At 33.2% G+C, this 24,626-nt stretch overlaps 1 protein-coding gene across 5 annotated transcripts; it reads right to left on the bottom strand.

Annotated features, from left to right (window-relative positions):
* Nucleotides 1–1,512: 1,512 nt before the first annotated feature.
* Nucleotides 1,513–19,113, bottom strand: LOC112005261 (rho GTPase-activating protein REN1). Of its 5 annotated transcripts, none has more exons than XM_065778059.1 (24): nucleotides 18,885–19,111; nucleotides 18,556–18,675; nucleotides 18,279–18,365; nucleotides 17,869–17,905; nucleotides 16,952–17,028; nucleotides 15,926–15,996; nucleotides 15,706–15,784; nucleotides 14,467–14,539; nucleotides 13,707–13,826; nucleotides 12,547–12,624; nucleotides 12,007–12,062; nucleotides 11,832–11,901; nucleotides 11,194–11,278; nucleotides 10,565–10,808; nucleotides 9,627–9,842; nucleotides 7,437–7,766; nucleotides 7,147–7,196; nucleotides 5,827–5,887; nucleotides 5,654–5,737; nucleotides 5,298–5,411; nucleotides 5,057–5,226; nucleotides 4,709–4,769; nucleotides 2,760–2,981; nucleotides 1,513–2,283 (listed from the first exon to the last, which is right to left on the bottom strand). In XM_065778059.1, the coding sequence occupies exons 2-24, from the start codon at nucleotides 18,583–18,585 to the stop codon at nucleotides 1,840–1,842; spliced, it is 2,859 nt and encodes a 952-aa protein (XP_065634131.1). In that variant the 5' UTR covers nucleotides 18,586–18,675; nucleotides 18,885–19,111; the 3' UTR covers nucleotides 1,513–1,839. The 5 variants fall into 5 exon arrangements, with proteins under 5 accessions (XP_065634131.1, XP_065634130.1, XP_023893286.2 ...); XM_065778058.1 differs by having other exon boundaries at nucleotides 14,395–14,539; nucleotides 18,556–18,695; nucleotides 18,885–19,110; XM_024037518.2 differs by having other exon boundaries at nucleotides 14,395–14,539; nucleotides 18,885–19,110.
* Nucleotides 19,114–24,626: the final 5,513 nt, after the last annotated feature.

Here is a 24,626-nt window from a genome sequence, read left to right as displayed (position 1 = left end):
CATTCAAAACTTGTTGCTATCAAGAGGAAAAGACAACACAAAAATATATATGTTCGGAGTGGTGACAGACCCACAGATGTGGTGGAGAGATTTTCATTCAAAATAACATACAATTTTCATTCAAAACTTTTTATGGGACAACTTGTAGCTCTTGATGGGGCTAAAACCGCGGAAGGATCTAAGATCTAAGTAAGGGTAAGCCCTACACACCTCGGAATGACGCTCACATCGATAGCTAACGGATATTTTGTTGCACATTAACAGCAAATTTATTCTCGGTATAACTCACCCAACTAAAACAACAAAACTTTGATATAACTTAGGATTCTATTAATGGATGCCTTAGGAAAATTGTTAATAAATCAATTTAAGAAAATTCTGACACAATTTTCACAAGAAATATAAAAAGTCCTCAAAAATATTAATTATTTTTTTATTTTCCCATAAAAAGTTACTAAAAATATTTTCTAAGCAAATACCCTTAAAGCATCCATCAAGTTTTTCCTATAACTTACTGGTTTTAAATACACTATACTTTTTCAGTTCCCCCCACCCCCACCAAAAAAAAAAAAAAAAACCAACAACTATACAGTCTATACTTTTATTCAATTTATTTATTTAAACAAAATAAGCTTGCAAAGAAAATTACTGGTAACTAGCTCCGCAAGTTTTGAAATAGTTACACGTTGCTAAAAAATTAGGATCTGAGTTAGCTAATTACGACATATGGCATTCAGTAGGTGGGTGGACTACTGGGCAAGGCTGAGGTGGTTCACCTAGTAAATCATTTACATTATTTTATTTTATTTCCTTTTATTAAGTTGACTCTGTTTTTACTGATGTGGTTTATAATAAGTGACTTGTTTTTGTAGGAGTAGACACTAGGCGCTGTTGACTATCAGCCATCTGGTAGTTTTTTTCAACCCGACTGCAGTACATGTTCTCGAACCTATACCTGTAAGTCCGAGTCCAAGTAAGTTTTGGACATTTCAAATTGAGTTGAAAATGTGGAAAACTTAAACCCATTTGGCTCCAGTCCAAGTCAGTGTCTGACATTTTCAAAACTGAATTGAAAATGTTCCAAAATAATTTATATTGGAGTGGTAGTCCATATGTTACTATTTCTTTTTAGGTGATTTAATTTATTAATTTACTTTTTGGCATGTGATAGTGCAAAGAAGTTCAGCTTCCTTACTTCACATGCAGAACTTCAGATATGCTTTCATACAAGAAGCAAATAGAAAACAAGTTTCAGATTCACAATCACATGTCTCAGTTGTATACATAATTAGTTTCACAGTTAAAAACCATTTGATTCTATTATAATTTCTTTGTGGTAAAGAAAGAGCGATAAATCAAGTCATACATTCAATCTTCATAATTCCTTGTTAGCTTAATTGAGATTCAGAACACCTCCCCCCCACCAAAAAAAACCCCTTCAAAATGGAGGCTTGATACTAGGATTTTCTTCATTAGGCTTAAAAGCACCTTAGGCCAAGCAACTCCAATAGATGATCTATTTGACAATGGATGTGATTGATATAAAACCCTGCTGTCTTTGAACCAGCAAAAATCAGTAATCAAGATTACAAACACTTAAGATTACATCAAGGAGAAGGAAGATCTGTACATCATAAGGCTATGGATGAGTACGGGCTTGAGCTTTATACAGGCATATCAAACTCAACCTTGTGCCAATTCTATCCAACAAGTTTCATCATTTTTTGAAGCTTTATGAACCATGTTGTGGACGATATAAGCAACATCATATGCACAAAACAATCACATCAAGTGATCATATAAGACCTGGTATCATCTAAGATCACATAAGACTTGGTATCATCTAGAATTTGTCCTTGGATGAAGAAAAGAATGGCGCTCTGAGCCTTGGCCTTCTGGTCTTCCCTTATCCGGCTTATGGGGATGTTGACCTTCTAATCTATTTCCTCTATCAGCCTTTTGGGGTGATTGGCTATCTGATTTTCTATGCCTTTCTGGGTTTTCAGGTGATTGTCCTTCAGTTCCCACTCCTTTGTAGAAGTTCGGGGGTAATGCACAATAGTCCAATTCTCCACCTATATCTGGGCTTTGAAAATATTGAACTTCAGAGGCTTTGGCCTTGTCCAGATTTGGTTGACGAGAATGACGAGGTTCCAATCCTCTACCAGACCCTTGGCTTTTATCCATATGTTGGAGTTCATTTGTTATATGGCTACGCCGTTCCTTTAGAAAGTTCAGTCGGGTTGTCAACTTTGACAGCGCAGAAGTTGTTGAATTTGCTCCCTGTTTATACACAGGTAAAGAGGTGTTATCATCACTTTATCACTAATTTGGCAATTCAAAAGAATAAACAATTAACCTCTCACAAGTCTAAGAATAAATTCAACAAGTTAATGTTCCATATAATTTCAATTGCTATCATGCATATAGTAAAGCTCCCACACATACACCACAACTAAAAAGTTCACAGCACCACCGTCATTATTGTCATAACAAAATAATGGCACGTTATCATTAAGAACATGAAAACATGCATCCAAATAGATGCAGTTACAATGTTAGAATAAGACAATTGATTACACTGATCGTGTCAAGGAAAACCAGAATAAACCGATTAGGTATGAAGGAGGTGACAGTAGTTTCAATTCATTGAGGTACTCCAAAGCTCCAAAAATAACTTGACTTTGCTAAATTCAAATTCCATTAAAGCACAAGAAAACCAACAAAACTACAGTCATGGTGATATATACTTAACCTACCTCACCCCTTGAACCAGATCTCCTGGAATTGGAATTGCTTGGAGGCATAGACCTGGCTAGCATTGGCTCTGGAGTGGAAAATTTGGCAGACGCCCCAACAGACCTGGAGTTGATGCTTGCTGGATCCAGATGCAGCTGGTGTTGAGGCAGATTTTGATCTGATAAAGATGTTGATTCCAGTAGCCTCTCACTCTCATTTTCTGCTCCATCCAAATAAGAATCCTAATGCATCCAAATCCTGAGGTAAGTTCAATGGAAATTACCAGATAAAACATTATAAATTAGCACAATCGGGTGCTCAATAGATTGGCTGAGTTTGACTATTAAGCTCCTCAAGGCTTCTTTATTTGACAAGTACAAGCTCCTCGAGGCTTATACACCAACCGCTGAAGCCTAAGTTTGAGTTTTGAGTTAATTTTCTAACAAGCAAGCCTGAGTAATGCCAGGCTCAATTTGATCAGGATTTGCTAACAGCTGAAGTGAACTCAATGCTTTGTAGGGGAAACTACTAAAACAAGTCCTTAAGAAACCTACTACATAGACACAATACAGACAAGAATGATGTCATAATTGCTATTATAACTAGTAAATTAAGAGTTTAAGAAATAGGTGTTTGATTGAGCTAAAGATCAAGCTTGTGAACAAGCTTAGACAAAACTTAAATTAACAGAACCTTTAGATGGTAATTTAAGCTCAAAAAGTGGGAAAATAAGAGCCAAGAGCTCAAAATTAAACTCAAGCTTGATCCAAGTTCAACATAGGCCAGCTTGAAGAAAGTAATAGGCAACTCAGCTTTTGCACACCTAGTTTCTGTCTAATATTATTTCAGATAAAATAAGATGGCTGAAATTTAATCTCAGATAAGATACAATCAGGAAAAACTTATATTTCTAAGAATAGATAAACAGATGAGCAGAACCAAAAGGGCATATGTAGGTGGGGACCGTGAAAGTCCAGGAAAAATTTTATTGTAAGACTATCGTGTTGCTGAAGACTTCAGCTTGCATATTTAATGTCATGAACCAAAAAAGGGGGGAAAATATTTATATCTGCATTACTTTATTCCAGATATTTCAGGTTCCTTCAATCACAAAACACTGGAATATTGAGTTAAGAAAATTTGTGAAGAAGAATAGCAACTTACCCTGCCTTACATTGACCTCACAAAGAAAAAATTAATTTCTATGCTAGACTTCCTCTGGCATATCAAATATTCTTTTATTCTTCCCTTATGTTTTTCTCTTTAATGACTGGCGGGGAAATTTGATCTCAAAGATTCAAATCCTAGATTATTAGGTTTTCCTGTGTCATAGGTTTCCATTCATTCATTGTTATTCAAGACAGTTTTCAGGAAAAACAAATAGAAATAAAAACTGAAGTTGGTGAATAATATGAATACCATAATAAAAAAAACGGATGATCTCTAATTATATATTTCTTTCAAATTTATTGTTATTATGAAAATACAGAGCATATTTGAAATTTATTTACTACTAATTCTCATGTATCCACCAAAATTTATGCAAACATGAAAAGCCATCCCTCCACAGAAGATAAAGACTAGCAGACATATTTGCAAAAACAGTTCCTAAGCTAGATACAATTTTGGTTCCTCATTTGACATCTCCAGTCCAGCTCCAGCAAAATCTTAGGACCCAACAGGCCAGCATCATTAAGAGATAAAATTCACATCTATTGGGTCCCAGAGCAAAGTTTCATCAGCTAAGTGAGACCTACCATTCAAGTCTTGATTTTCCAAAACTAAAAAGTGATCTTATGGTGCTCACATGGCCATAACTTATTGGATGATTGAATATGGAAGAGAGAAATTGCGCAGATACTCCATTAGTCAGAATGTCACTCATCCATAACTAACCTGAGGAAATTCTAGCATTCACCTAATTGAGACTCTTGCTTAAAGAATAATCTCAAATGCTACATGAATTTACCTGGCTTCTTGACCTTTCATAAAGTGAAGTGGCTGTGGCTTCAGTATCCTGCTTATCTTTCCTGTACCCAAATTTCCAAGGAATAAAAAGAATTAGAAATCAAACTAAAGCAACCAAATATCCAAAAGATGAATACCCTTCACACATTTATCTGCTTCAGATCACCAAAGACCTTATACACGTGGGTGACTGCTAAGTAAACTGTTAAAATATGAATTTGGTATATGTCTTACATCATAGCATTTCAAGCATTAAAAGTAGCATGTAAACTTTAGTAAATTTTTTTACAAATATCAAGTAGAAGATGATGCAAGAAGAGATGGACCATTATGTAAAATAAAAACTTACAGTTTTGCTTGATGATCCAGAGTTTGTTGGGGTTCATTGTATGAAGCACGCATAGAACCATAGTTTTGTTCACGCTGTTGACTAAGCTGTACTCCAAGATCATCAACCTTCTTCTTCAATTTGATGACATCTTCCTCTGCCTTAGCTATTTCCTCAAGCTCTGCCTTTGTCTTTGGCACATTTGCAAGTTAAAAAATAGATCAAAGCAAATTATGGAAGATTAAATGTGAGGTAGACTAACCTTTTCATCAATAGTGGCTAAAACAGGTAAAGGCCATTGAGAAATTTGAATTCCTCCTTCAAGAGTGCTCCTAAAGTCTCTTTCTTTTTGCAACCGTTCCTGTAGTCTGGCTACCTGTAAGTACAATTAACACTCAAATGAGGCCTTCCTCATCACATTTAGTTACCAAATACATAATTCAATTGAAATCCACACATCAAAAAGATCAGAAAATAGCATTCAGCACATTTAGATTGAATGCAACACAGGAATAATATGTGTGTATGAGCACAGGCGTGTGGGAGTGTGAATGTTCTTTTAGGAAAAAAGAAGGAAAAGGAAAAGTAAAGGAAGTATCTCCAATATGAAAAAAGTACATCTTGCTCAAGAGCTAGACGATGTTCATGCAAGGCCTTCTTTCGTGTTTCCAGGCCAGCTTGCAGAACTGCATTCCCTTTAGCCTGCAAAGAGAAATTTTAATTAACATGAAAATTTCCCCCCAAAATTTCTTAAAGGGATAACTTAAAAGAGAAATATTTGAATCCTCCACCTCCTCTGCAATTCTGTTTTCCAATTCAGTTTTGGTGGCCTGAAGCCTCTGGATTTCCACCCTACATAAGCATCAAAAGAAAAAAGGAAATTACATGGATAGAACAATTGGGAGTAAATTAAGAGCCACCATCTGTATTAAAGTACAATGCATACACAGAATCAAACTTCTCTCTTGACTGTTTAAAATTTATTCGTTGTAAATGCACCACCATAAATGCCAAAGGCAAATGGCCAAAATCTCATGGTAATCACAAAAGTCTTCAGAAAAATACATAGACCTAATACTGAAAGTATGTGCCATCGTGATCAAAATGCATTTATGCTAAACATTGTAAAGATGCAACTATTTACAATTGTGTACTAAATTTTGAGAGGGGCAGGGGTTGGAGGAAAGAAAAGAGAATTTTCACCGAGAGTGAGAAAACATAGTTTTTATCACATAAAATCTACTCAATAGAATTGAAAAGATAATTGACAGTGGAAAACAGTGTTACAACCCAATATCCAACACTTCTCAAAAGAACCCCTTTTCAATAAACCGTGGGGGATAATTGACAATGAAAAATAAAATCATTCATTTAGAACTCTAAAATCCTTGATCAGTATTTAATTCTTGAAAAAGAAATGAGACAATCAGGGTTTTGAATAATTCTTCATCTTTATAAAGATGGAGCTCCAACTATTCCAACCTTAAATAAATACACTAAAATAGAATATCAAATCAAGACATCATTGTGGCTTTAATATCAAGACACTGTCAACATATGATGATAATCTTAGATAACACGGTGGCTGTCCTCTTCCCTATTTCTACTAATTGAAAAGAAAGAAAAAATTTCCTAATGAAAGCATATTCTTTTCTTCAATCTTCATATTTCTCCCGCATCACTCTTTCCTCTCCCCCTCCACCCAGCCCCTCTCTCATTTAATTATTAGGTACTCCATGAGCAAAACTCTCCCCCTCACATAAAATTCAATCTAATGTGTGGGTCCTTGTGGGGCTCACTATTCATATGGATGGGCGGGAAGCACTGTTTCAGAGATACCTTGTAGTGACCCTGTATTTAACTTGCCTTTAGTGGTGTGTTAAACACACACCAACAATAACAAAGCCTTGGTCCTAAAATTTGGGGTTGGCTATGGATCCTCAATAGATTAGATTAGGTCGGCCACACTCCACCTCCAGTGAAAGTGTCAAGCCTGTTGTACATGGCATCAATGGACAATACAAGATACAACAAAAACTACAGAAATATATGTTTATGAAATTCACATAGGAAAAGAATTGCTTTGTGCAGAAGATAGATGTATCACTTACTCATCTTCTATGCCATAATCAATGGATTCCATGGAAAGGTTCTTCTTTGCCTGCACTCATGTAAAATAAATAAACTAATAAACACTCTCATGACAACAGCAAAAAAAAAAAAAAGTTTGAAGCATGGATAACTATTTGAGCAATTCAAAATAAATGGATGTCAAGATTCAAATCCTCTCTTGAAAAAGCTAGCCTATATATAATTGTAAAAGATATAGCTGGAGAAACATGACTAAGAATAGAAGGCCTCGAAGCAAAAATGTGTATCATAAATCCAGAAAAATACTCACAGAGGTACGTCCCCACATAGTGCGCCGCCTAGCACTATGTACAGGTCCATTCGATGTGGTTGTAGCCTTTTGTATGCGCGAGGATGGACTGGGACTAGTAGAAGCAGGAACTGAACTTGATTCTTTAGAAACATTTCCTAGGAGTTCAGCAGACTCAATATCCTGCATTGCTGAACTGTTATTGCTTTGATTCAGAAGATTCCCACCACTTTCTAGATCATCATGTTGAGTCATTGAAGTTTTATTCAAATTTGATGACAACAAATGTCTGTCTTTGGAGGCATCACCTACTTCAAGAGACTTGGAACCCAAGTCTGAACCATCAAAATCCTGCACCTTTCAACTAGTTAGTACAAATTTAAAAAGCATCATAATCCAAAACCTCTCGAATAGTTAGTAGGACTGGGGTAGCCTCACTCTCTCTCTAGAAAACAAAATATCAATCAAAATAAATAAATGTTGAATGTTGCCTCAAATTCCTAATTACTTTTGGTTTGGGTTTCCTTGACGTAGAAGGAAATGTTTTTCCTTGGTGTAGCAAACAATGAATTTACTAGGTGTAGAAGACAAGAAGTTTACTTGGTGCAGAAGACAAGGATTCTCCATGACATAAAAGAAAAAGTATTCTTTATTGCAAAAGTAATAGGCATTCCTTGTCTATTAAGGAATAGGATTGAAGTCTTATAAATAGGCATTACTACAAAGGGTTCGGTGGCTTTTGCCCAAGGTTCCTCCCACGTGGGGAGAGGTGAAAGGGTGAAAGGCTCCTAGAAGAACATGAGTGGGTTTCTCCGAAGAGTAGTTGGTAAATTATTTTGGTTGAAAGATTACTCAGGGTTATGTATTGAGAGTTTGTTTGAGTTTGTGTGTGAGAGTTATTGGGTGTATTGGGGTTTTGGGTTTGTGAGTGTTGTTTGTGTGAGTAGTGAATGTTGATTAATGTTGTTGTAATCTATATTGTTGATAGCGGATATTTTGGTTGGCATTTCCCGTGGTCGTTGGCATGGAGTTGGCCAAACCACTTTAAATATTGCTGTCTCGTGTGGTTGTTTTATTTTCTGGTTCATGTGAATGCGTTTCTGCTAGCCCCAAATCACAATAATTGATGTTAGAGCTTCTAATGTTTGCACAACAAGAAAGAATCCAGAGCAGACAGACAGCGCATATATATATGAAGAGAATGGCGACCCACTAATGTATATGAGCAGAGGAGAATAAACACTAGCACTGAGCTCAGTAGGTGGTCTTGCAATGAAATCACAAGACTTGCATGATTACACGAAATAGGTTTGAGTTTGTACCAGCCACACTTTAGGCGGATTGGTACCTCAAAACGAGGGGGAGGGGGGCACAGGTTCAAGCTCCCAGGACAGCATATTTAGTAAAGGTGGAGGCTAGTAGCTTCAAAGTTCGAGGCTCCAGGCTCTAGTCCAAAAGAATCAACAGGAGAAGGAAAAGGGGAGAAAGGGGGAGGGGGGATCGAGTCAAAAAGCAATGAAAAACTTATTTTAAAATATATAAAAAAGGCGAACCAATAAAATGGTTGATTGACAATAATATAAAGACTTAAAAGAAAAGTGATAGAAGCATTTAATGAGTAAATTTAGTAATTTAATCACGTGCAGCAAAGACCGATCAGAACACATTAAGAATTGACTTAGTATTGAATAAAAGGCCATAATGCAATTCAGTGAAGATAGATTTCCTATAACCATAATTAGTTTTATAGTATTCCACATACACAATCATACCAGTGACTATCAAAATAAAACCATGATTGATCTGAAAAATGGCAGAAATAATGTTTAAGAAAAAAGGGTGAAAGAATCTAGGCTTCAGAACTGGATGAGTATCTGTATTAATTTGGAAGTCAATCTAGATGTCTTCAAGAGAGAACTTAGACATGACAACCAGTAATAGACTCTCTAAGTACATTGCAAAGCAAACACAAATGGAAAACATTTACATCTAAACACATAGCAAGACTACAAGGATGCTCAGATGTAGGAATGCCGAAGCACCAAATATTAATCCTAATCAAATCTAGAAGTCCAATGCACCAAATATTTATTCTCAGTTCTGGCAATAGGAATGGAGAAGGATAAATTATCCCGGGATAAATTATCCCTTTACTACAATGAGAGTGTGTAAGTAAATAGGATGCTCATGTAAGAAAGTACAGAGACAAACCTGATCATCACACAGATCATAGTCTCCAGGGTCACCACTCTCGCTGCAGGTTTCACCTGATGCATTTTCCAGATTATCACCTGCTTCTGCATCAGACTCACGTGTAGCATCACCATATTCATCATCTTCATAGGACTCATCATCATCAGTTGCCTCTTCACTCTCACTTCCACTCTCTTCTGTGTCGGTGTATATTTCAGGGGAGATGGACCCTTCCTGCAAACACACTAGAATTCATGAGTCACAAAGAAAAAGTAAGAATTAATTCACAAAGAAGCCTTTGAGCTCTAGTTCAAATGGTACTTCCACCACCCTTAAAAATGGGATGGAAGGTAGGGTTGGGGTTCAAGACCCACAACCTGTGTATGTAGCGTACCAATAAAAAAACTTCTCACTGAAGTTGTTATCAGATTTTAGCAATAGCCAATACGGCCTTTTACTAATTATTTTATAGCACTGAAAAACCCTCAAATTTAAATTTTTATGCTAGTAAATGAGCTCAAACTCTTTGGGGGTTAATAGCAAGGAGACAGAAGATAAATATTCATACTTCACAATTCCAAAAGGAGGATACAAGAGAGCACCTTCATCAGTGAAGTACCTGAACTAGTTTGAAAATGAAAAGTAAAATGATAAAAAGAAATATTTCTATTAAAGTTGATATGTAATCTTCATTGAATGGCAGTTATTCGCTCCTTGTCAACTGACTCCATTCTTTTTTTTAAAAGAGTTTATATGGAGTTTATTGCAATCTCAAATAATGTTGAAAGATCTAGATCATTAGGACAATTAACATGTAAAAAACCTAATCATGAAAGAAAAACATATAGCCCACACTAGCACAGATATGAATGTGTGGGTGTGGGAAGTGCGTGGGAAAATGATAATAGGAAAGCATGTCAAAACTGACTGTGAATGAGGAAGACATTAAAGCTTACCCCAAATATGTTATCATACTCCTCCAATAAGGTTATAACAATGGCTTGAGCATGGTTAGCTGCAGCAGCTGCTTGCAGAAGTTGTGCAGAACCATCACCACCAACATCAAAATTAGTTTCAATTTCACAATCACCAGCTAAAAGGGGACGCAAAAGTAATGGAGCCATGCAAGCAGCGACAGCTGAGGAGCTCATTCGATTCTCAGCTTTGTGAGAAGCTACAATTTGCATCATCACAAGTACTCTAAACGGGGGCAAAAATAAACAGATTAAAAAATAAAACAACATCCAATAAAAAATGCAAGGAGGTAAGGCTAGTGAGAGCATAATTTTCAGATGGGGAAAACAAAAAGGAAAAGAAATGATCATATATAAAAATATATCAATATCTGTCTATATGTGCCATTGTGTGCGCATGTCAATTTCCCCCTTTATCTAAGAATTCAAAGTACAATCAGTATTGAAACTGAAAAGGAAAAATAAGCATTAAATTAAAGAGAAAAAAGGCATTCAAAGAAATAGTTTCTATTTGGGAAAATGAATCTAAAAGATAATTAAATTATGACAAACACAATATCTGTATAGTCAAACAGAAATAGAGGTGATAGTAAACATGATGTATGAACTACCTCTGCAATAAGCGGCGATTAGGCTCCGGAAATGTTTCACATATTGCTGCACGCATAGCATCAACTCTAACACTACGATCAGTTCCTGGACATCATTGAACAATAAGAAAAGTGAACATTAAAAAGAATACTGGGCATATGGTAAAACATCCAAATGTAATGTGTTGAATAAAATTTCCTTTAATAATTTCCACTGCATCTCCCAAAGAAGAGACTGTAGCATATCTTGTACATAGGAAAGTTTCTCGTCATATAATTAATTTTTTTATCAAAATAAAAGAATGTAAACACATTTATGAAAAAGCATGAGAGCAAGATCAAAATAGTTAAAAATTCCATTTTCTGACTGCTCTTTTCCAAGTAATATCCATGGCTCTATGCACCTATTGTAATAAGGAAGTGAAAAGTCACATCCTCCAGTAAATTCTAAATGTTCAATCACATTTGTTTTGTCACAAAGGTAGTTCTCCTCACCACCAAATGTTAATGATTTATATGCATTGAATACATTTTCAACTTATTCCCCAACATTTTACTATGTTAGCACTAAATGTATTGTAATGTGGTAAATTACAACTAGCCCTGCAAGCAACAACAAAACAAAAGATGGTAAACAAACAGTTGATCAACAGACTTACGACATGCTTCTAAGAGTGCTTTGCAGCAAGATGCAGGAACTGGAGAAGATGGCAACTCCCGGAGGACATACTGGGATAATTACAAGAAAAACAATTAACAAAATGGTTTAGCATCCGTTGTGTGCTGTAAACTACATGAAGGATCAATATTTTTGCTATGATTATAAGGAGATACCTTGACACAATCAGCAACAATATGTGGATCCTCCTCTGGAGAAAACTCAATTTTTCCTAAATTAAAACATTATCCAAAAACTGTTAAGATACAGACATTAAACCCAAAAAACAAAAACGAATCTCTAATGTGAAGCTAAAATACAACTATGGTTTCTTTTACTGTAACACTCTGAAGGCAAAGAGGAGTTCATTTAAATGATCATTAGTTTTTTTTTTTTTTTTTTTTTTTTTTTTTTTTTTTTTTTTTAATCTGTGGTTATGTCCATATAGCAAGTGGCAGTTTTTCACAGAGGGCAAATTCAAAAAAATAAAAATTACAAATCAGTTACTACAGTCCTATTCCCACATCTTATGGTGTAGCTAATTGCCAATTCACTCATATAACAACTATGATATAAATTCAAGATCTGAAAAGTGAGAATCACCTTGCATGCAAAACTTAATGAACCAAAAAAAGAAAAGAAAAAAAGATGATGCATTTAATTATGAAAATAAGATCAAAGTTAGTCAAGAACAGCATATATCCAAAGAAACCCACCCTGCTCATATTCCCAAATTCGACGTTCAACATCCTCAACATAGGCAGCTTGTCTCAAGATCCCTTCTACTTTGACACCTGTTATATTTTTTATCAGATTGATAAACAAAGCAACAAAAAATCATATATTTATGTGTATCCAAACCAATAACGAAAGGAGCCCTACAGATCGACAATTGCTATATTAACAAAAAACCCAAAGTGAGAGCTATAGCTTAAATAACAAATGAGGGTAACTGTGGCAAATGAAATTAAAGTGTGCAGTAATACATATTAGATGTTGCAAGCATTTGGTAGAACAAAAAGAATAGACACTTTACTTTTCTATAATCATATTACATTTGCATGATTTCTGCACAAAAAAAGCTAAGAATTAAACAAGACGAGATTATTTAGAAACTGCACCAAAATAAATTTCTATAGTGAAACAAGAATAAAGTCTTGACATTGATTAGAACTTGCACAAAGATATAAATGATCAGTACAGCAACAAGTTCTACAGGACTACAATATTTAAAAACATATTAAAACTTCCACAATCCACCAGTCATCCTCAGATTGAACATTGAAACTCATCTATATCTTTTTCCTACCAATTTCTCCTGGGATCACTATAGTAACATAATTAAATGAATGGAGTTCAAAATTTTCAAATGAAAATTTGAAATTAAGCTAATGGTGTTTAAAAATTTTATAAAATCCCAGCATGAAATATGTATTAATAGATTTCCTGGCAGTAGATTATCCATACATGTTGCAAAAAGTTGTTAAAATTATACACTCTTTTTATTATAGTATGCCATCTTCCATTAAGAAGAGAAAGATTTGGGGCCAATACATATTTATCCTTCAATGCAAGAATATAGATATTAAACTTCAATAGAGTAATAAAATCAGCTAATGACACACCCATAAGCTGTGGAGCAGCAAGAGACTCAATAATTAAAGATCCTCTAATGACACAAGCACACTAAAGATTCTCTCAAGCATAAGATTGAAAGGGGAAAAAAACATTATTTCAGAAACATTATTTATAATATTATTCAGAAGACAGATATGCAATAAGAAGTAAATTATTTCACAGAATTCACATTTTAAAGTACCGCAGAAATGAGATCCTAAATGATAGCTCTAGAGGGGGGGGAAGGCACTAGACCCACCGTACTCTTCCATAAAATTAAGGGCTTTTTCCAAAAAAGATGGAGTTCCATCAACATCTTCCAAAGCAAGTAAAACTGGTCTGCCAATAACTGAAGATTTCACTGGCGGTCCCTCCTTCACTGCAAAAGAAGTAAGGAAAATATCAAATATCTCAATGAAGTGAAAATTACCCCAAGTTCAACTTCAAAACAGTATGCCTCATCACACAAGAATCAATGTTCCAGATACTAGTCAAGAAATATTTTCAAGAACTTTCATGCTATTATTGACAAAAACTTACAAAATCTCGTACATGGGAAGTTTATTAAAGAATAATATCATGTAAACAGAAAAAAAATACTATTGGAACAACACAAGGTGTTTTTTCTGTTCTCATAGTTACAGCAGAGTTAATCCACTGCCCAGATTTTTTTTTTTTTTTTTTTTGATAAATAACATAAGAATATTATTAAAAATAAAAAGATTGCAACCAAAGGTTCTGATGGGAACGAAGCTATATGGAGACCACTCAGACATACTTAACTTAATGAAAATGAAGCTAATGATTAAATTTATTCATTCTCATGCCAAAAACTGTTTTTTTATGAAGCAACTCTACCAGCTCAGAAATAATGCAAAACGTAAGCACAAAAACCAAAGTGTGAAGTTAAACAATAGATGAAAAGCATGATGACAACAAGGGCATACACTGGTCCGAAGAATTATCAACTGAATCAGTCTGATTGTTCCTGAAGATACCATTTTGCCCCATCACAATACCTGAACTTGGTGCTTGTGACAGAGCATTCTCAAGTGCAGTCTTCCACTCATACAAATCATCCGATGTTTCAGCCTGTAATACCATAAAAAAGGCACATCAGAAGCAGACAGAAAAAGTTGAATAACAAGCCCAGAGGAGCCTTTTCTATTCTTACTTTTGCCCCAATCATTTTTGGACTTGATCAAGTTTCAACATGTCTTCTGTATGTTTTTCCCGCTAAAATAAAAAGTCTGAATTCCATGAAGTTATCATTCAGAAGGATTATTTATGTTTTTCTCTCCATATTTCTAGTTTTGGCCCCAAAAGCTTCCCCAAGTAATATGGCCTTCATGAAATTTTTGAAGCAAATGCAGTTCCCACCAAAGGTTCCATGTGATGAGGATCATATTTGGTGAGGTGACGTTGAAATAAAATGGTTCCAACTTCCTCGCTTATGAATCTTATAGTTCTCTTTTTTTAGATTTAAAATTGAATTAAAATAAAAGGCCTTTGGATAGATCTACTTGGAAGAGTTTTATGTAGATTTTGCACTCAATTTAAGACAAGTTTCCATTAATTAGTACATACATCATGAACTCTTAAGAGATCTAGTGAGACTCCAATCTTTATCCCCTCTATCATCTTTTTCCTTCTCTTTCTTTGTCTTACAGTTTAATTTACACAACCAGCCTTTCTTTAAACCTTAAAAACCAATTCAACCGTTTTTAATTCAATAATTATTGTGGGGGTGGGGGCGAGGAGGATTTGAACCCTAGAAGCCTCCGCTAGAAAAATCAAGATAAGGCTCTTGGCTACTCTCGGTCAACCAAATAGATTTGACCCATGAATCCTTAAGGAAAGTTTTGAAAATTTATAAACTGAACTGCCATTTAAAGGAGGGATAAAAGCTCTTCCTTTTCCAACTAGTTGAGGCTAGCAGTATTGCAAGAGTTCCATCATTCCAGCTTCAGGTGCAAAATCTGTTTTATTTATTATTATTACTTTAAACTTCCAATCTTTTGAGCAATATTCCCCTTTAAATCATCTTATACTGTTTCAAAAGTCAATCATAAGGGCACTGTGTTTTGTATTTTATACATATGAAAAGCAAATAAAATTTGGGATGCATTGATTATAATGACTTGAAAGAATGATACATCACAGTTTACATTATTAGACATGATTTTACCAATTTTTGAAGTAGTTCTACACCAGTCAAGCAAAGAAAAAAGTTCTTTTTTTAAGGATGGGGGAAGCACCTTAAGTGTGAAAGCTCGACCATCACGACCATCAGGAAAGAGCACAGTCAATAGTTTTTTATCTGCTTTGACCTCCACACTATAGGTTATTGAGATGAAGGACAACAAGGTTAGTAAACTTCTCCATTTCCATAATGGACAAAACCATGAGAAGGAAGCCGGAAAACCAAGTAAACTCTAACTAGGAATTAAAAACAAAAATAAAAATAAAAAAGCCAACCTGCCTGAATTGTTGAGGTCAATACCACCAAGGGTCAAATTCACTTCACTCCCCTTCTGAGGAACAACATTCTGAAAATTAAAACAATAGTAGATTGAACCTTCTAAAACCTTAATGTAGTACGTCAAACGCAATACATACATAGGTAGGGGTGTGTGTGTGTATAAAGGTCCTTTCATTCAGCTACTGCATTGCACACCTGATCTAATATAAAGCTCAAGATTAAAATTAGGCAATTGAGTTGACTACACTATGCTAATTCCCCTATAAGTCCAAACACCAAGAGCGTCTACCATACCAAGCCATGGTCAATGAATAAGTTTTTCAAATTATCTCAAAGATCATCATATCCTGTGCATAAGGCTCCCTCTTCTTCGAGGTCTAGAGAAAGGAGTTTTGGTTCACTTATTCATAACTAGAATGCTAAGCATGTGGTTTCTCCAGTTAACTAATCCATGCAACTACGGGTTAAAGATATGGCAGACTAAAGTCAATTTGAATGCCATTTTAAAATATTACTTAACAGTTCTATTCATTCATAAACAACTATAACTGGCTCCTTTTTCTTGTGGTCAGTATTGACTAACTGCTTAAGGTATTATCTTATAGGCCATCCATAAGAGCCAATCAATATTATTATCTGAAGCAAGAATAGCAGCAACATACTCCTCTCCATGCAAGGACAATCAGCAAACTCCATAGCCAGTAACTATATATGCTGCTTGAAGTGGACATGTGTCCCCAAAAGTGTTTCAATTGGAAACAGCCACTATAAATTAGGGAAGGGAAAGGAGATGAAAATTTGGAACTAAATTCTTCTGGATTTGAGTGAAAAAAATGCAAATAAAGGATGATCATGGTATGTAAGTTTTAGCTTCAAATATCTTAGCAAAGAAAACCCAAAGCCAACCCCAACAGCTCTTAATCAGTTCATTGTGTCCTTCTTCATCATTTTAAAATAACTGCTACAATGCTACAACAGATTTCACAAGAATGCAGATTAAAGGAAACCAAACAACTACTTACTGGATCACTTCTGAAGAAAACCAAGGAAGTACGTGTTAAAATAAACCACCTTTTCTTCCAGGATGTCCATCCAATCCCTATATAAAAAAATTACATAAATATTAATTTCAGACATCTTCAAATGCCTTTAGTTAGAACATTAGTGTTAAATGTACACTAAATTAAGAAATATGTGTTGGGTAGAAATAAGAGTAAACCATAACTGCACTGCCCTGATAATTGAAATGTTTATCAAAAATTATAGAGAGAGAGAGAGAGAGAGAGAGAGAGAGAGAGGAAGACTAATGAGTTCTATCAAAAATCAGTATCGTCATTGAACCACAAAACTTTATAGTTTATTCCAGCAGTCAACCTATTCTGGAAGTAACAAACCTTATCCTCAGCCAAGAAAAATCATCTCGAGTAAATTACAATGATTAAAATTTAAAAATGTCCATTTGAAAAACTTTTGGTCCATCCAATGGCTTGGCTATATGCACAACATTGCGAGCCATTCTAAATTAGCAAACAAATGTAAATAAATGCAAAAAGATTCATCTATAATTATTCAAGTATACAGATACATGCACAACAGACAAACTGTAACTACCTAGCGAAAAAAATAAAATAAAATAAAATAAAAACAGAAATTGTACGTAAATATTTTCCCTTAACCCCCTCCCCCACCCCCACACACACGAGAGAGAGAGAGAGAGAGAGAATGAAATGGCAGAGTTTAAACACAAAAGAAACAAGAAAAACCATATATACCGCTGCTACTCCTAAGGAAACCCGAACCAACATCAGCAATCATGAAAATTGTGACATCTTAGAAAAACTCACAGAATTTTAGAACACCTAAGGTGTTAACAGTCCATGTCTCGTTTCTTGCTAATTCAGTATAAATTTTATATGCAAACCAAAGAAATAAAACACACCTTTGGATGATATAAAAAGCGGCCCGCTCTTGAAAACCTGCAAGACAGTTATGGTTTAGTACACCTTAAGTTTCAGGGCTTCCAATAGAAACAAACAACAGAAAATCCTATATATATATATATATACACACACACATACACACACACCTTTCCTAATCAATTTTTTTTTCACCATATTTGAACTCAGACATTACAATCTTAGATGCATTGAAAAACTAGCATTTGGAACTTCTTTCATACATGTAATAAAATTCTTCTCACATGGACATTGATATGATACCAAACTTTCATTCAAAAATCTCACAATAAAAATTATGATGACAATAAAAACACCAATGTGAAAGTATCAAAAATGTATAAAGCATTAAACACATTGAAAAGTAATATTCAAAATTAAAAAGGCTTATTACCGTATTGCCACCCCGGTAACGCAAATACTCCGGCTGCGGAGGTGGAGGAGGTGGTCGTGGATCGTCATCGTCGCCGCCACCTTCTCCCTATAACACAATACACCAAAATTCCTCAAAACCATGCACTCAAATCCCTCATTCACACATAACAATGAATTTTTGTTAATCAAAATTTAATCTTATTCATACATAATCACAATGCGTATTCAAATTTCAATTCATTCAAACGAAAATTTGAACAAAATGTCACACTGGAGAGAAATTGAAGCCAAAGTACCTGAGAAGATTCTGCATTTCGGGTAGTCATATCTCTGATCCCAAAATCACAGAATCGTTATAACAAAAAAAAAAATTGGCAATAAATTACGAGCTAAGCTAATTGGATCAAACACCGTTCCTGCAATCACATTGATCAAACTTGAAATGAAATTTCAAAAAAAAAAAAAAAACAGAAAAATCAATCAAAGAACATTCAGAAACAAACCTAATCCACCAAAAATGGTTAACCGTATTATTGCTTCTATAAATAGAAAAATAGAAACTTTTTTTTTTCAAATGATGATTTCAGAAACGTGGAATGCGAAAATATTTTGATTTTTACATTACCTTGTGTAAAAAGAAAAGAAAAACTAAATTAGAGTGTGTTTGGATGAAAAGAAAAAGAGGAGGAAGAAGCATAAAAAAGAAAAGTGAGACAGAAACAGACTTTTCTTTCTCTCTCTCTCTCTCTCTCTTTCTCCTTTTCCTTTCTTTTTGTTTTCTGAATTCTCTCTCTCTTGGTCCGTAGAGGCAGAATCGTTGTTTGTTTTTCCAACGGAAACCCGGGAAGTCAAGCGAGAAAAGCCCAAATAGAGCGGGGAGAAAGTCTATAAACACATACAAATTTGACGAATACAATTTCACACTTTCGCTGACGTGGCAGATTGATAACAAAAAATAAATAAACAAATAATGTCTGAGCCAGTAAGAAGCATAAAAAAGAAAAGTGAGACAGAAACAGACTTTTCTTTCTCTCTCTCTCTCTCTCTCTTTCTCCTTTTCCTTTCTTTTTGTTTTCTGAATTCTCTCTCTCTTGGTCCGTAGAGGCAGAATCGTTGTTTGTTTTTCCAACGGAAACCCGGGAAGTCAAGCGAGAAAAGCCCAAATAGAGCGGGGAGAAAGTCTATAAACACATACAAATTTGACGAATACAATTTCACACTTTCGCTGACGTGGCAGATTGATAACAAAAAATAAATAAACAAATAATGTCTGAGCCAGGCCACAATTTACTACACAACTTTTAGATTGCTCAAAATGTTTGTCTATTTTAGCACAAAATTTTATTCTTTTTATTTTATATGCACGCTTCTCAAAATACTGAATGTCATATTATTTATTTTATACTATATTTTATTTTTAAAAAATTTCTTGATTTTTTGATAACGTTTCCCTTTTTTTTCGACATAACAACTATCATAAATTATCTTCCTTTATCTTCGGGATGCAGATAAATAAAAAATTAATATTGCCAATTATACTGTTATTATACAATTATATATTTTTACACAACTTTACATGATAAGATTGAGTAATTGAATTTTTGACTTGATTGGCTAAAATGTGAAATTTTCTATTATACAAGCGTTGATACAAATGTTCAAAAAACAATTGATTTTAATGGTGGATACTTGTAAAAAAAATAGTAAAAACTTGTTCAGTCAAACTTTTATAAAAAAATATTGTGAAAATATTATAGTGTTCGTAGCTTTGCTCTAGAGTTAAAGTTGGCCATCCTAATATGCGGCAGTTGTATACGTCAACCGTGTATTCTCAGTCTTACGCTGTAACTATAAACGGTCGTGTTCGAGTGAAAACGTGGAGTTTGGGAGGGGCATTTTTGGGAAATTTGGACTAAAGCTGTGTTGTCTGTCTCTTACGAGTTACGAGTTGGTAATGTCTCTCCCTCACTACCTGTTCGGTCGTAGGCTACCAAACGTGTAAACACGTGGCTAGTATCTGAAATTTAGTAATTTACAGCTCGGACGAAGAGATTGGACTAGGGCAAGTACTTTGTAGACAGACTACTATCTGAATTTAGCTATTTTTTATTAAAATTAAAAATTAAAAAAATAAATAAATTATAAATTACGTATTTAGATAATTACTTGTTTAGATAATTACTTTGAAATTTTAGAATTTGAATGTGACTTATTCTATTCTGTTTATATCAACTGCCTCTATTTATATTTTTTGTTCAATATTACATAAACTTGTCACACGTGTTTAGTTTGTCAGATAAAATGATGCCACAAATTTTTATTATGCCACATTTTTAATTATTTAATTTTTTTAGGCTACAAAAATGATGTGCCGTCATTTTATTAAACAAATTAAACATGTGCGACAAGTTTATGTGGCAATCAATGAAACATATGAATAAGGTGGATGCTAATGCAAACAAAATAGAACTTTATGAGATAAAATCTAAATTCTGAAATTTCATTATGTAAAATTCAAACACTCTCAAACTTAAGAAATGAGGCAAGGTTTCCCTTCACAGCAGAACGGGGTACAAGATTAATATGTGTCTATTTTTAGATATGTGTTAGTTTCATGTTTAGTGTTGGGTATTTTTTTCAATAAATAAAATAAAATCAAACCTAAAAATCATACTTATAATACAATACAAACACTATTGACTTGCTTTCAAATTCAAACTTATCCTTTAAAATTCAAACTTATACTTTAAATGGAATCTACTAAATTCTAAAATTTCATGGTGTTAAATCCAAACACCCTCAAACTTAAAAAAAGGGGATAAGGTTTCCCTCCGCAGCAAGACGGGACACAAGATTGATACATGTCTATTTTAAGATATGTGTTAGTTTCGTGTAACCTTTAGTGTTGGGTATTTTTTAAAATAAATAAAATCAAATAAAACCTAAAAAATGTACTTATAATACAACTAGCCTTTGAGCAAGCGTGTGGCTCTTTTATTTTTATTTTTTTGTAAAAGTTAATAATTTACATCTATTATAATTTAGAAATATATTTTTTTATTTTTAAAACATATAAATAAAAATGATAAACTTTAGAGATAAGCAGTAACTGTAATTTCTTTTTTTAACGTAAAGGTAAAAAAAATCCTAAATTTTAGGAATTCTCTTTTTGAATTCAAAATGAAATTTGTTATTGACATTTATAACTCTATTTTTAAATGAAGTTATCATTTATTAATAAAGGTATTTTTGAACCACATAAAAGCCTAATTGAAATAGAGGAATCCTCTTATATATAGTATATAATAGATAGATACAAACACCATTGACTTGCTTTCAAATTCAAACTTATCCTTTAAAATTCAAACTTATACTTTAAATGTAATCTAAAAAATACTCCTAACTACTACAATGCGTCTATTGAGATTTATTTTCCTTTTTAAATGCTCATAAAAATAAAGTAGAGGCATAATAGGAAAATTAATAACTAGTGGCTTCTAATTTTAGAAACAGGATAATATTTTGAGACATTTCAAAATGGAATACAAGATCAAAAATTTGAGATGGATGCAGTATTTTTTAAGGTGATTTTAAAGTTTAAATTAATATTAACTTATATTTTTTTTTATCTTTAAATTTGTTTTCAATTTGGTTCTTTATGTTCTAAAATTTTAATTTTAACTCTTTATGTTTGATTATGCTTTTATGTTGGTCTCATTTTCTATTTCTGTTTGTACCTTAGATTTATATATGAGTAACACTAATTAACATGTACTTCATTTTCAAATTAAATCTCGAATATTAAAATGGTTACAAATTGTATGTTATAATTCACTAGTTCCAAATAGAATAATATTTAATAAATGGTTTTTCAGTAGGTTCCAGTTATCAACTAGAAAAAAAAAAAAAAAAAAAAAAAAAAAAAAAACAAATAAGGCTTATACCTAAAACAAAACAATAGCACAGAGTGAAATATCTATGGAAAATGGAAATAGAAATATTTTTTTGATTTTTGTATGTTTTCACTAAATACTTATTTCTTTTATTGAAATTATTAAAATGTCAATCCTGCATGATCTGACTAACTTTGTGATGTACGCTGCCATGGTGGTGGTGGTTGTTGTCGTTTTTGTTTTATTTTTTTTGTGCGGTCAATTTAAAAATATAATGATTATAAAAATTGAAAATATAAGTTTTTTTTTATACAATATATTTATCTTTAAAAAAAAATTTCATCACAATTGATAAATTAGTATGCTATAATTGGTATACAATAAAATGATGTCAATATTAAATTTATGTAAATATAATATTATACCAATCATAATTTGTCATTTCAATGAATTGTGAAATTTATAATATCTTTAACATCACTCAATTTAAAGGCCAAATTAAATACGATTCTATAGATGGCAACCTTCTACCAGAGCTTTGTACTGGACAATGAACTAGTAACAGAATAGACTACCGAAAGAAAAATCAATCCTCTCCCCCAATTAGGATACCTCTTTAGGTGCTGGCTTTTATGTGCTCATTGATTACAGCCATTATGGACGCTGATAGTTTAACTTTGAGTTGGTAAGGAAAAGGGACACACAATTAGCATGGCTCGACAACCCACTACATTAGGCCTTTAAATTGGTGGTGGCATGGCTACCAAAATCAATGTGACCAATTATTTCTCCCTTTAAAGCTTGCCTATCAAGTTCTATTGTCCACGACTCATCATTTTGTCACACTTCTAGTGATAACAAGGTAAAAAAAAAAAAAAAAAAAACAACCCCTGCTCATGAGGTCCTGAGGGACATGATTACTGTCTAGTGCATTGGTGCACTAGACAGGAGCTTAACACACTCGTGAGATGGTCCTACAAAAGTTAGATTTGTTTGTAGCGATATTCAAGTAACAGTTTTCAATATTTAACACTAAAAATAGTGAGCCAAAAAAAAAATGAAAAAAAAAAACATGTTTGCTTGCGATATTTTATTATGGGTATTCATGTTATAATTCTTAAATTAGGGTGTTTAGAACATGTATTCTGAAAACTCACCCATACCAATTTTTAGTTTTCAAGTAACGTTGTTAAATGATATTTTTGTAAATAAGTTGAAAAATGTGAGGTCCATAGATAAGACCAAACTCCTTTTTTTTTTTTTTTTTTTTTTTTTATGGTTCCACCTTTTTTTCACTCTCTTCTTCTTCTTCTTCTTTTCCTTCTTTTTTTTCTTCTTAAATAAAATAGTATAATTTTAATATACAACCTTCACTTAAAAAAAATACATACATACATGTACCAAACATATAATTATATTTTTTCACATTTTAGAATATATTATTTACTTATTTGAAATATAATACCAAACTCATTTTTTACATTATAAATACTTTAAACACATATTTTTATAAAACTTTTTTTACCATAATTTTCACATCATTTTGAGCACTAATACCGCGAAACAAGCCGTTTACAAGTCTTCATCCACTTTAAGCACTCGTTATCTTTTAAATCAGGTGGTCCAGCTTAAAAATTAAGCCCCACTCTATTTCAATGATAGGTAATTAGTTTGACTGTTTTAAGGAGCCAATTCCGGCCGACCATATCCAAGGCCTGCAAAATCATAAACAGCTCATGCCCCCCGATCACACGAGATTTCAATCCCAGAAATCTTTAGTCAAATTACATTTTAAGCTCTAATATATTTTACTTATGAGTATTTTAAATTAAATGTTTTAAAAGTTTCAATGAAACCTCAAACTTAAAAATTGTTACAAACTGATTCTCAAAAAAAAAAAAAATGTTACAAACTAAATTAACCTTATAATTTCAAATTTCATTAATTTCAAATCGTGCATTAAACTTTTATTATCATATCACTTCAAGGTTTAAATTGATATGACTTTGAAATTTCAGTATTTGATATATATTTTTTTTAAATAATGAAACGATAAGTTTATTTTTATGAAAAATAAATAAATAAAATATGGACGAGGGAGAAGAAAAGTCTTGACAACTACAACTGGAAGGCCAAAAAATGGACATACGTATTACAATTCTTGAAGTAGACTCAAGCACCAGACACTACGGGAAGACAAAACTTAGAAAATTTAATTTTTTTTTATATATATAAATGTGATAAAATTTTAATTTAAAAATTTTAATTATTTTTTGTGTATGTGAAGTTTGAATTCTAAATATTTTATTTGACAACAATTTTTTTTTTGAGAATCACAAGCCTTATTTGTTGAATAAACAACTAAACAAGGCATGATTTCTTTTGGATAGTTGTACTTAACTCTCTTTGTCTCTCCACGTAAAAGTAAACAAAACACAAGGACAGAGGTCAATGATATGAGGTTGACACTTGAC

Source organism: Quercus suber, unplaced genomic scaffold, assembly GCF_002906115.3.
Source record: "Quercus suber isolate HL8 unplaced genomic scaffold, Cork oak 2.0 scaffold_172, whole genome shotgun sequence".
Taxonomy (NCBI): Eukaryota; Viridiplantae; Streptophyta; class Magnoliopsida; order Fagales; family Fagaceae; genus Quercus; species Quercus suber.
Note: the sequence above shows the minus strand (reverse complement) of the source record. Positions and strands in the feature narration are given on the sequence as shown.

Excerpts from the sequence above, each read along its gene's own strand:
- LOC112005261 (XM_065778058.1), bottom strand. The coding sequence starts at position 18,585 with ATGACTACCCGAAATGCAGAATCTTCTCAG. Across the intron at positions 13,827-14,394 it reads TGATAATTCTTCGGACCAGT|TGAAGGAGGGACCGCCAGTG; the intron begins GTATGCCCTTGT and ends CTTCTTTTGCAG. Across the intron at positions 12,063-12,546 it reads AATTTGGGAATATGAGCAGG|GAAAAATTGAGTTTTCTCCA; the intron begins GTGGGTTTCTTT and ends GTTTTAATTTAG.